The following is a 12077-nucleotide window of genomic DNA, read 5'->3' on the forward strand; positions in this document are numbered from 1 at the left end:
GAATCAACAAGCAAAACTGCTCATAGTGAAATGATATATTTCAAGTTGCATGTGCTAAAAGTTTACAGTAAATTCTGTAATTTGGGCTTTTAACATGAGAATGTGCCTCCATCTTCCAGTACAACTATAATGTTTGAAAATTCTAGGCCAAGTCTGAAACTCTAAAGTGTGTCACTGCTGGCCCGAAGGCCTCCACGGATCTTTTAAGGTAGTCTTGTGCAGGAAAATTAACACAGTGGGGTGAATGCTTGATGAAATACATCGTATGCAGCATTATTACGAGACACCGGAAAAGAGTTCCGTCTGCTGCACCGCTGCCTCAACAGCTGCATAACTTATAAAGGCTGTATGGCGTGAGCGTCATTATACAGCGAGAGCAGCCTCGTCCCCTGCGGCTCAGTCATGTCTGAGTGATGATAATAATGATGTGGTGGCGCTCTCTGCTGCCCCCTGCGGGCTCACAGCGGCTACTGGCGATGCGATATAAGAAAACCCCTCTGATCTCTTGCTGCAGACTGCGGCCTTGTGCACAGCACAGCACAGCACACACACACACACACACACACACACACACACATTGAATATTCATGTAAGAAACCTTTTGCATTTAAAACGCAACAGGAGCATAAGTGACATTTCGAGTTGGCACAGAGGATCATTGTAAGTTTTGCCTCCTGTGGTTGAAACCTGCGCATTTTATTTAGGTGATATTTCGTTTTGAAATGAATGAGACATTTTAATGGTAACTATTAAATGCAAATAACAATAATAATAATACTTGGCACACACGCTGAGGGAGGAAAAAAATATCTAATTCCCTACAATAATGTGAAATAGCGTGATGCGTTCAGGGCCTGCGTCTTTACGCACGGCACAGAACGCCCTCCTCGGCGCTGATTGGCTGCTAAAGATACCAGCGCGTGCGTGCGCTCTGTGGTTGGCTACGGCTCTTTTTGCCATTACGTTATGCTTACTCCACTCGCACAGGCAGTCGGAGAGAGGGAAGACGTAATGGTTTGATTCCCCCTTGCGTTTGCAATGGTCGTCGTCCTGACATTACTCGGCAGATTCCTCACACCGGAGGTGCAATGAAGGTACGTGATCCCGTCTGCACATCGTGTTTGATTCGGGTTCACAGCGGCACCGGCGTCTTGGGTTTTCCCCGCGATGCTGCGCCGAGAGTCAGGGAATACCTCCAGCCTAATGGACATGAATCCGGCTCGCGTGCACTCAGCGGCAGTTCCATCAACAGGCTCGCGTTTTAAAACGCCGCCGATGGTTCTGACGTTAACTTGGCAGCAGAGATCCGCCTGTCGCGGGTCCTTTCGGGTCCGATTTGGGTCGTGTGCACGCTCGCAGAGGCTTTCCCTGCAGCCCAGCTCGTCCCGATGAGCAGTTGGTACAGTGTGTAGCCTTTAATGAGCCTGCTTTGACCCCCTGTGCGATAGTTCAGCGGACGACGGAGCGACGTCCATTCACCGTGAGGCTTTAATCCGCTCTAATGAGATTGTGGCCAGTGAATGGGTGAGTGTGGGGATGTTTAGGAGACGCGTACGGGGGGAGGACAGAGGATTACCGCTTTGTCAGGCTGGAGATTCACCGGAGTCTCCTTCCCCCCAGCGTGTGCGTGTGCGTGCGCGCGTGCGTGTGCGTGCGTGCGTGTGTGTGTGTGTGTGTGTGTGTGTGTGTGTGTGTGTGTGTGTGTTTAGCAGAGGCTGGTTGCAGCACGGGGAGGACGGTGGGAACGATGCTGTCTGGCAGCTCAGGAATGATAACGATGAAGATGATGGCGATGATGTCATTGGTGCCTTCAGCGGCGCCAGGTTTGTGGTGACAGCCAGGGTAGAAGGTGAAGCACTGCCACCACCATCATCATCCTCATCATCATCATCACCTGTTATTACAGGTGTTTTTGTGCTTGGAGTTGATGAAACTCTTTGTGCATCGGCTTATTTCTTCACATAAAACGTGCAAGACGCTGTGATACAAAGTTTCCAGACCTTAGAGAGACGGTCACAGAGGATGTACTGTACTACGAGTACTTCTACTCCTACTACACAATGCAGTAGTAACGCTACACTGAACCGGCCCATTCTGTTGATTATGAATAATTCTCCAAACATCCCCGCGATTATGTAAACGTCTGCACGCGCCGCGTCCCGCTCGCCGCCGAGGTGCTTATCTGTGTTGTACAGTGCAGTTAATTCACAGAGGGCGCGTCATCGCTGCCGCGTCCCCGGAAGACAACGCCGACGGCCGGTTTTATGGCATAATCTGCTTTGAATGCAAAAGCAGCTTTTCTGCACCCGTGGAAGCGGATGGAGCGGACTGGGGCGCGCGGTGTGCCGCGTCAGCGCCGCTCCAATCAGCGGCGGACCCCGTGCTGGGACCCACAAAGCCGGTTCCGCGCCAGTTCGGGTTCTTCATGTTTCCCACGGAAAATCCTCCGAGGTCACGGTCATTTAGAACATGACGTATGTCACCGGTGTAAATACTCACTAATCTCTGCAATGATACAATGTAACGGATGCAGCACGTTCAGAATGAGCTCGAGCTCAGTCCAGACGGAAGTGGATGAAGGCAAGTCAGAGGCCAGAGCCCATTTCGGAAACAGTTCAGTTGAGTCATGTACAATCTCTGCAGCCGTCAATGTGTTTGTATCGCTGCACCAAAGCTTATTTTCAGGCTAAATCCTCTAAATCCTCATCTGTGGAGCAAATCATGCAAATCATGACGGACGTGGCTCAGGTTTCACGTGGCTCTGACGTCTGCAGACGTGACTGGGGCGCGTGGAGCCCAAATGGAATACTGCATTTCACACATGTAAAAGGTGTCAAATGAAAGTTGTGTGTGTGTTTTTTTAAGAAACTGCCAGGCAGCTCCGTTTATTAGCCGCGGGATGAGTGACAGTTCCACTTGATATCGGAGAAAAGTGGGAGCGAGATTCAGCGGATGGGACTGAAACGTGAGAGACATGGCGGTTGTTGCTGAAACCATCATAACAGTCAGCGTCTTGGTTCAGTCATGGCCACGCGCTCCAGCCTCCGTTTGACCCATTTAGGCTCTTTCTAGCGTCCCACTGTGTCAGTGCATGGTTCCAGATTGGTTCACTTTAAGCGGCTTCGTCGCGGTTTAAATTTGTGCCTCGGTTGCTTTTTGCAGCCTCCATTATTCGTTCGTTTGGCCGAAGGGGGACAGACGGACGTTGTCAAAGTTGCACCTTACGAGATCCCGCCGGAATCAAAGCCCGCGCGCTCCACGTGACGTTTGTTCCCGCCGCTTGTTTGCGCGGGACTCCCCGCCTGCAGCGCGCGCGGCGTGTTAATTGGAGGGACGGAGGGGACGCGCGTGGCGGGCTCAGAGCCGTGTGAGCGTGACTCTGCGTGGAGGCACGAGCTCCTCGTGCTGCAGGACGCAGTCTGTGTTGCTTTCAGTGTCCTCTGTTTCTCAGGAGGAAGACTTTATGCTCGAGTTTAAGCCTCCGGCAAATAATTCAACTTGTTTTGCATCACAACTTTATCATCTGCATAAAGTTGTGATAAAGTTAACTGCTTGTGGCAAATACAGCTTAACTATAGGGACGTGGTCAGTGGAGACGTTTGATTTAATTTACTTGCAGCTTCTTGAATTAGCTGTTTATGCTGTAAACGTTAAAGGTAAATTATACATTTTTGGGACCAAAGCACTGCAACGTTACTTATGGATGTTTAGTATATGATTAAATATTTAACAAAATTAAAATGGCAACTTTTAAATAATGCAGCGAGTTAAATATCTGAACTTTTGGAGAAGCCGTCCTGCGGAGGCGACCTTTCTGCTCCTCCCTCCACATATAGCGCCCGGCTCCCGTGCTTACGTAACGAGTCCCTGGGCAGCCGCGTGAGGTCGGATCACCGGGCGTCCGCGGCGCGCCGGGCGCGTGGCGCGTGGCACGGCCCCGCGCGCTCCTTTGTTGTCCACGCGGCGCTGGGATCCACAGAGGGCTCGCATTATGCCTGCGTCAGCTATTGATCGCGCAGGGAGCAACAGAAGACGCATTCTCCGCTCGGCCGTCCTCCCTCTCATCAGTATGCTCCGAGGAGGCCTCGTGCTCAGCGAATACGTCCCGCCGTCTTCCCCTTCCTCCCGCCTGGCTACGTAGCTTTCACCTATATGACCTTCAGGATGGCCCACGCATCCCCTCGTCCACGCAGCTGATTTACTCATCATCTTGTAAAATAACAGAATAACACAGGGAATGAGAAGTTTAACCCACAGATGTCTTTAGAGAGCAGCATTAATAGGAGCTTTTAGTCTCCTTCTATATAATCATGTCTGACCCCAAAGACGCTTAAAGAGCACTCTCGGTAATTGACTGCAGCGTGTTTCTCCTCCTCTTTGTTTCTCATTCATTCTCATGTTCCTCTCTCTCCAAATGCAGAGAGAGACTCTCTCCTCGGGCCATTTTGGGGATTATGGAGCGCGGGCCCGTTAACGAGGGCTCAAATCTGTGTCACTCATGAAAACTACGCTTCCACGTGTGATGCTGTGTCTCTGGACGTGACGTGTCCTCTCCCGCAGGCGGGGGCGTCGTCCATGTGGGCGTCATGCTGCGGGCTGCTGAACGAGGTGATGGGCACGGGCACGGTGCGCGCGCAGCAGCCGGGCTTCGGCGCCGGGGCCGGGCCCTTCCGCTTCGCCCCCAGCGCCGGCTACTCCACGTACCCGCCCGCCGGCTCGGGGAGCGCCGGGCAGCTGTGCAAGGCCTGCGGACTCGCCTTCTCCGTCTTCAGGCGCAAGGTAAACGCGGGTCGCGTGCGTGGTTGATGCTGGGGCTCTGATTGGAGCTTTCCTCATGCATAAAAGCGTATTCTCTCACCAACTACAGCGTTCACCTCGCGCCACCGCCGCACGTCATCATCTTGATGAGAACGGGGACTTACGGACATAATAATCCCTCACCGTCCACGTTCACGTTGCGTAATCGCTGCCGTGAGGAAGGACTCTTCCGAGTAAACACATCCATAATTACTGACTCACATTTAAAACACCGTGCATTTATGACACCATGCATGCAAATACGTATCAATGTTGTGGCTTCAAGTTTCAGTCACGTTATTTTTTATGATGCAGCTGTTTTATCCGCTAGATGAAATAAAACTCCTGATCCCGTACGCTGACAGGTAAATATATAAACCTGCTCTGAATTAATTAGTAGAGTTTCTGATTAACAGAAACTCAAGTTAATTTGTGACTGAAATGCAGGACTACAGGCAAAACCCTAAATATTCATCCTGACATTCCCAGTGTGTGTGTGTGTGTGTGTGTGTGTGTGTGTGTGTGTGTGTGTTGCCGTTCTGACAGCGGGTCAGCTCCCTGAACGCGCACATCTGCGCGTCAGGTGATAAAAAACACAAGAACCACCGGAGGATTAACTGAGCGACTGAAGGAGCGCGTCTGTGGCGGCGGGCGCGTGCTTGTGCGCCAGCGATAAGGAAACGTTTGCAGCCGTGGTCGACCTGTTTTCCTGCCGCTTGAAGTGTCAATCATCAGGAGACGCCGCTAGTTTGTAAAATGTCAAACTGCTTCAGATTTAGTTCCGTTTGTCAGATAATATTAAGCTTTAGTGGTTTACGGTTTCACTCTGTCCTAATAAGACGCTCCGAGCAATTAGCAACAGCTGTGTAGTAAGAGACAAAACCATTTTGTGCATTTCATGACTTATTCTCATTGAAATGTTTATGATTCAGGCATTTAATCACATTTAATCACATTTTCCAAGGTTTCAACAATAGAAACCGTGCATGAATGCGTTCATTGATTTTCATCTGCTCTGTGTCTCTATTTAAACAAAACTCATTAGGAACAAACCCAAATTCGGAACCTGTTTAGTAAGTTCTTAATTATTATTAGCAGGGAGAGCAACTGAGTTGAAATAAATGATCGTGCTGCATTGTTAATCAATAATATTTGTCAGTTGCCAGTTATTGAGATTCCGGTTTCATCATCTGATCCATTTCTCACCTGCCAGATGTGGTAAATTTCAGTACGTAGTTAGTTTATTCATCACAGTGACAGAGGATGGAGAGCTGAACCTGCCAACAGAAGCCAGGCACCATAGCTTATTTAGAAATCCTCATGAATGATGATGTTAGAGATGAAATGGCTAAAGTTGGGCTGCGTGGAATGAAACGGAATGGCTAATGGACCGCGTCTGTCGCCCCCTCTCTCTCCAGCACATCTGCTGCGACTGCAAGAAGAGCTTCTGCGCCCTGTGCTCGGTGCTGCAGGAGAACCTGCGCTGCTGCACCACCTGCCACCTGCTGCGCGGCACCGCCTTCCAGCGGCCGCGGCTCATGCAGCTCCGGGTCAAGGACCTGCGCCAGTACCTGCTGCTGCGCAACATCCCCACCGACACGTGCAGGGAGAAGGAGGACCTGGTGGACCTGGTGCTGTGTCACCAGGGCACGAGGGAGCCCCCCCGAGCGGTGGAGGAGGAGGAGGAGGAGGAGGACACGCACGAGGAGGAGGATGAGGAGGAGGAAGAGGAGGAAGAGGAAGTGGGAGACGACACGGACAGTCTGCACTCGCTCCCCCACTCGCGTGCCGCCTCGCCCCCCCCCTCCACCACGCGCTCCGCCTCGGAGCAGTCGGTCGTCTCTGCCTCTCAGGGAGACGCGCTCAGCCCAAGTGACAGCTCAGGGACCAGCAGCCAGGTCTGACAGTCGCACACACACGCACGCACACACTCACACACGCACACACACTCACACACACACACACTCACAAACACTCACACACGCACACACACCACACACACACACAATCACACACACTCACACACCACACCACTCACACACAGCACCACACTCAACCACTCACACACAACCCCACTCACAAACCACACACCACACACCCCACACACACACACACCCACACACTCACTCACCACACCAAATCACACCACCACACACACCCCACCACTCACACAACACTCACACACTCACCACACCACAAACACACAATCCACCACTCACACACCACAGCTCACCACCCCACACACACACACACACACACACACACACACACACACACACACACACGTCTGCGCTCGCTCGCTAATTTGCATACGCCACACTTCTTTCACATCTGTCCTCAATCCATCCAAGATAATTAATTTCAAAGGTGAAATCAGCTTATTTACAAGTCTCACTCACAACTTCCTGACAAACAAAACAACTTTTGCATAATTAGCCGCTTCATTCAGATCATTACAGGCCATGTTGTTTACTTTCTTCCTGATTTTGCTCTGAATGAAACCAAAAAAAACTACAGCAGTTGTAGATTTATTCTCTCTAACGGCAGTGAAAAAGCTCAGGAGAGCGGTCGGCCCAGTGCTGGTGTGACAGCTGGAAACAGCTGTGTGTGTGTGTGTGTGTGTGTGTGTGTGTGTGTGTGTGTGTGCGTGTGTGTGTGTGTGCGTGCGTGCGTGCGTGCGTGCGTGCGTGCGTGCGTGCGTGCGTGCGTGCGCGCGCTTGCGTGTGTGTGTGCGTGCGTGCGTGCGTGTGTGCGTGCGTGCGTGTGTGTGTGCGTGCGTGCGTGTGTGAGACCGGCTTTAGCCTGAAGGCTGAGTCCGTTATGTAACGGACACATTGCCTGAGAACTCCCCACAGCGTCACAGCTGCGGCTCAACAACACGCCGCGGTGCCGCTGCCGCGCCGATGACTCGGCGGGTTTAAGGCTCCTCGTGCCCGTTCTTCCCCAAACCGCGCCATGCAGTTACGTCTCATGTCTGTCGGCCTGAACATGAAAAATTGATTGAATATCAAAGTAGACGGTCCTCCTGAAACAGGCTGTGCATATTACATCTACTGGGACCTGGGAGGGTTTCACACCTAATGGGCCAGAGATGAACAAAAGCTACGTTTAAGCTGCAAAGCATGAGCAAAAAACGATTCGTCTTAGCACTTCCAGTATGTGAAGAGTCAAGGTAAACATGTCCTTGAGACATGAAGAAGAGACATAGGTGAAAACCAATGCAAGAATCAATGTGTAGTGGAGCCGGAAGTAGACTTTCAAAATAAAGTTCCAGGCAGGAAGTAAAGCTGTAGATCGTGACGCCCACAGCTGTAGCAACTCTCTGAGGGGTTTCTAGTACTTTTATATGTTTGAAATGGTTTATGGTTCACACAGAGGTTCTGTACTGTTCTGGTGAAGCAGACTCTGCTCACGTTGTCGTGTCTGAGGAGTTTAATTTGACCAAAGGCATCTGGCACTTCAACGCTGACAGAGACGTCCTCTTCGTTCTAGGAAGAAGGTTCCACATGAAAACAAAGTCGGTCCACGCTCCAGCTTCATATAATAACTCTCAGATCTAACAAGAACAAAGAGAGAATCACATCGGCCGTGGAGATACTGTAGCACGGAGCTCTCCACAAGTGCTCAGCGGCCCCGTTTATTCCTGACCTCCGCCTTCACAGAGAATAATTAACCGCTGAGCTAAAAGCAGCCACGCCAACGTCTCCACGCGTCTGTGAGAAATGGGAACGGGTGCGGTTCAAAGCACTAGATCACGACCGCGAAGTCAGGTTCCGTGACACTGAGCCTCACGCGGAGCCGAAGAATCAGACGCAGGACGAGGGAGTCGATGGACGATTATTAAAACCAGGATGGACCGTAATTAGCTTCTTTGTTTTTTTCGCTCAACGGTGAATCTCGTTAATGAGAGAAACAGATTTCGTTTCCAGTTCAGCTGCGTCCAATTTGCAATTATGTTTTCCACGTGAAGTGTGAAATCCAAGGACACGTCAGTCGACTTTGACTCCATCTGTACGAGTGCAGAGGATTTGATTACGGTGCAGTTGATATGTGGCCCACGCTTGATTCCACACAGGAGCACGAGGAGACCCCGACGGCGTCTCTCCTGAACCTGGAGCCTGCTGAGAACGTCATGGAGGTATGTGATGCTTTGTGGCGGAGCCTTTGGTTCCGACAGTGAGGGTCACCGCTCTGTCTGGATCAGGTCAGTCCGGCGACGCAGAGGAGGATCAGGGCCTCGCTGTCGGACCTGGACACGGAGGAGGCCATCGAGAACCTCTCCGTGCGCCAGCTCAAGGAGATCCTGGCCCGGAACTTCGTCAATTACTCCGGCTGCTGCGAGAAGTGGGAGCTCCTGGAGCGAGTGCACCGGCTCTACAGGGAGAACGAGCAGAACCGCAAATCCAGTGGGTACCTGTGCGTTTGCTTTGTTTCGTGACAGCCGGTTTCGCGTGTCTAATGAAATATTTGCTCTCCTTTATTGCAGTGGAGAATGTGAGCATCACAGCAGGTACGTGTTCTTTTATCAGCGTCATGATGCTGATAATGCTTGAAATCGCACACACACATTAGTTTCCCAAACTAATAGATTTTCTTTGTCGCCGCCCCGTTCACCTATAAAGTGGTTGCGTATCCTCCACCTCTGTGCAACAGTGGAGTTGGAGGTAAGAGGCTTTCATGAGAAGCTGCTCCCCGTCACCCTTTACTGCACACGCGCTGCCTGCTGTGTTTTATCCATCACGGTCACATCACATCCAGTCATTCACCCCCGCGTCTCCACGCTGCGTCGTCAGCGTTCGCATCCTCCCGTCTGTCATTAACGCGCTCTCTCGGAGCCTTTACGTCTCCACGAGACGCCTCCGTCAGGTCTAGTTCCATTTTCCAGCTTCCTGGAGGCTCCGCCGCTGACACCAAGGGCCGGCGGATCATATCGCTGGCCTTTTACACACGCGAGCAGCGGGAGTCAGATTCAGGCCAGCGAGCCGTCCGTCAGCTGCCAGACGTTTAGCTCCCATCAGCCAGTGTTCACACCGATTTACGTCAAACCCAGGCGGCTTCTTGTGGACGGTTCACAGTAACTCATTCATTGTTTCATGCATTTGGTGGGTGTCTGCGTCCGTGTCGCCCTCTCACCCTGTCATCGAGCTCCACGCCTGTCGCCCACGTCCCCATTATTATTATTATTATTATTATTATTATTTTTTATTTTATAAAAAAAAAAAAATAAATTAAAAATTAAAAACTAACGCCCCCTCTTTGGCTCCGCCCCCTCAGACGGCGTCAGGGCGCAGCTGGTGGCCGACGAGAACCTGTGCCGCATCTGCATGGACGCCATCATCGACTGCGTGCTGCTGGAGTGCGGCCACATGGTCACCTGCACCAAGTGCGGCAAGCGCATGAGCGAGTGCCCCATCTGCAGGCAGTACGTGGTGCGCGCCGTGCACGTCTTCAAGTCCTAGGCGCCCGAGGGCGTGCACGTGGGCCGCCGGACCCGCGGCTGAGGATGAACTGCTGTGCATGACGTCACCCGGGGGCCGACGCTGCCCCCCCCCCCCCCCCCCCCACCCCCACCCACTCCTTACTAACTGTTCAGCACCTCCGTGGTGGAACGTCATCAGCAGCACCGGGACCCTCAGTCTTTCTGTCTTCGCCCACAGCAGAACCCCCCCCACACCCCCCGTCATCGCTCTCTGACTCCATTCTCCGTTTAGTGCTCGGCCGCCGTAGGGGAGAGGAGCCGCGTCCGGCGGGTCTGTTCTGCGTGGTGACGAGGTGGCGAAGGCATGAAAATGTAAGATCCCAGGGTTAGAGTCAATGGTTTACAGAGTCATGCCGCGCGGCGCCGTGTGATGTTCTGCAGTGTTCTTTAGGTTGTGCAATATTAGAGAAGAGAGAGTCACGCGTGCTTTTTAGAAAACGTCGACTTATTGATCCCAAACACACCACGTGGCACCGAGTGGTCCCGTCTCACGCGGGCGGGTGCGAGGTGCCAAAGGTCACGCCTTCCATTGACACGTGGGCCAGGATTTCACACTGCGACGCATTTCACAACCAGCAACATTGACGTGTTAGTTTTCTCTTTTCTGAAATGACCCTTAGGAAGTGAAGTGGTGTCTGTGTAGACTTTGAGCTCCAAGCGTGTGGCGGACGTGCCCTCGTCTGGAATAAAGAGCCCAGGCGTGACTTCCTGTTGTCTGCGCTGCGGTACATTCCTGCTACGTTGACCCGGCGCTAACGCTCATACTTGACCTTTTGAAACAGCAGTACAACAAAAAAAAGCCTCTCAACTCTTTTCAACTAAATTCCACGTTCGTCTTCATCTGTATTTGGGTTCACCTGACATCACTGTAACGTAGCTGCTGATACGGCAGCAGATCGTGACATGCAGCTTTGGACCAGTGGGCCTTGAGCTAAGGCGGGACTCTTATTTTGAAGGGTCATTTCTCCTTCATCTTAGATAACTTCCACCAAGCAACACCATCAGCGCCTGGCGGGCGTCCGTTCAGCTGCCTGGTCCTGTCTTGTCCGTCTTAGTAGGTAACAGGTGCTACTTCCTCGTCTGTGAGCGTTAACATCCACGTAGCTGCTTGTCGTCGTCACAGCATCCTTCCAAAAGTCCATCGCACAGTGAGAGGTAGAAAAAGCAGGTTTTCCTTATCTCTTATGCAAATTGATCACTTTACTTTCTCGTCATGAGTTGACTCCGATGTCACTGAAGTATTTGCGTGTACAGTACATGTATGCCTGAAATGCTGGGTTGCCAGGTAGTGAACCACATAAAGTAGCTTCTACTATTGTTTACTGACAATATATTAAATGTCTATTTTTCCATTTACTTGTGAAATTCTGGTTCTGAAAGAGGTTTTAAAATTAAACATGCAGTTTCTTGCGAATGTATTTCTGCTTTTTCGTCGTTGTTGTCTTTTTTTCCCGTCACTCAACATTAAAGCTGCGCCATTTTTGCATTCTAGCACTTTTTTTGTTTTTGGTCCTCGTCTGCTTCGGATCCAAACTGACACTGACACCGCGCACTGTAGCAAACACTGCAACGCTGTAAGTCTGTTTGTTGATGCTGCTGTTTCTCAAAGATGTCATTCATGGGCAGCTAGGAGGGGATCATGAGCACTCAATCCTGGATCTTTATATTTTGGAATGTTGTACCTTTTTATTTTTAACAAGAGAAAATTGTTTATTAGATTCAATAAAATGCAGTATTACAAACCAGAAAGTAAAACTTTGTTGTGATTTGTTTTTCTAGCTCTTGTTACAGTAATGATGGC

The 12077-nt window shown here is 51.2% G+C and overlaps 1 protein-coding gene across 3 annotated transcripts; it reads left to right on the forward strand.

Moving 5' to 3' along the window:
- Window positions 1–955: 955 nt before the first annotated feature.
- rnf34b (ring finger protein 34b) lies at window positions 956–12031 on the forward strand. Of its 3 annotated transcripts, XM_029168342.3 has the most exons (8): window positions 956–1094; window positions 4561–4779; window positions 6216–6695; window positions 8873–8935; window positions 9002–9203; window positions 9284–9307; window positions 9420–9461; window positions 10072–12031. In XM_029168342.3, the coding sequence occupies exons 1-8, from the start codon at window positions 1089–1091 to the stop codon at window positions 10254–10256; spliced, it is 1221 nt and encodes a 406-aa protein (XP_029024175.1). In that variant the 5' UTR covers window positions 956–1088; the 3' UTR covers window positions 10257–12031. The 3 variants fall into 3 exon arrangements, with proteins under 3 accessions (XP_029024175.1, XP_029024176.1, XP_029024177.1); XM_029168343.3 differs by lacking the exon at window positions 9420–9461; XM_029168344.2 differs by lacking the exon at window positions 4561–4779 and having other exon boundaries at window positions 966–1094.
- The last annotated feature ends 46 nt before the right edge of the window (window positions 12032–12077 follow it).

The sequence above is a fragment of the Betta splendens genome, chromosome 12, assembly GCF_900634795.4.
Source record: "Betta splendens chromosome 12, fBetSpl5.4, whole genome shotgun sequence".
NCBI lineage: Eukaryota > Metazoa > Chordata > Actinopteri > Anabantiformes > Osphronemidae > Betta > Betta splendens.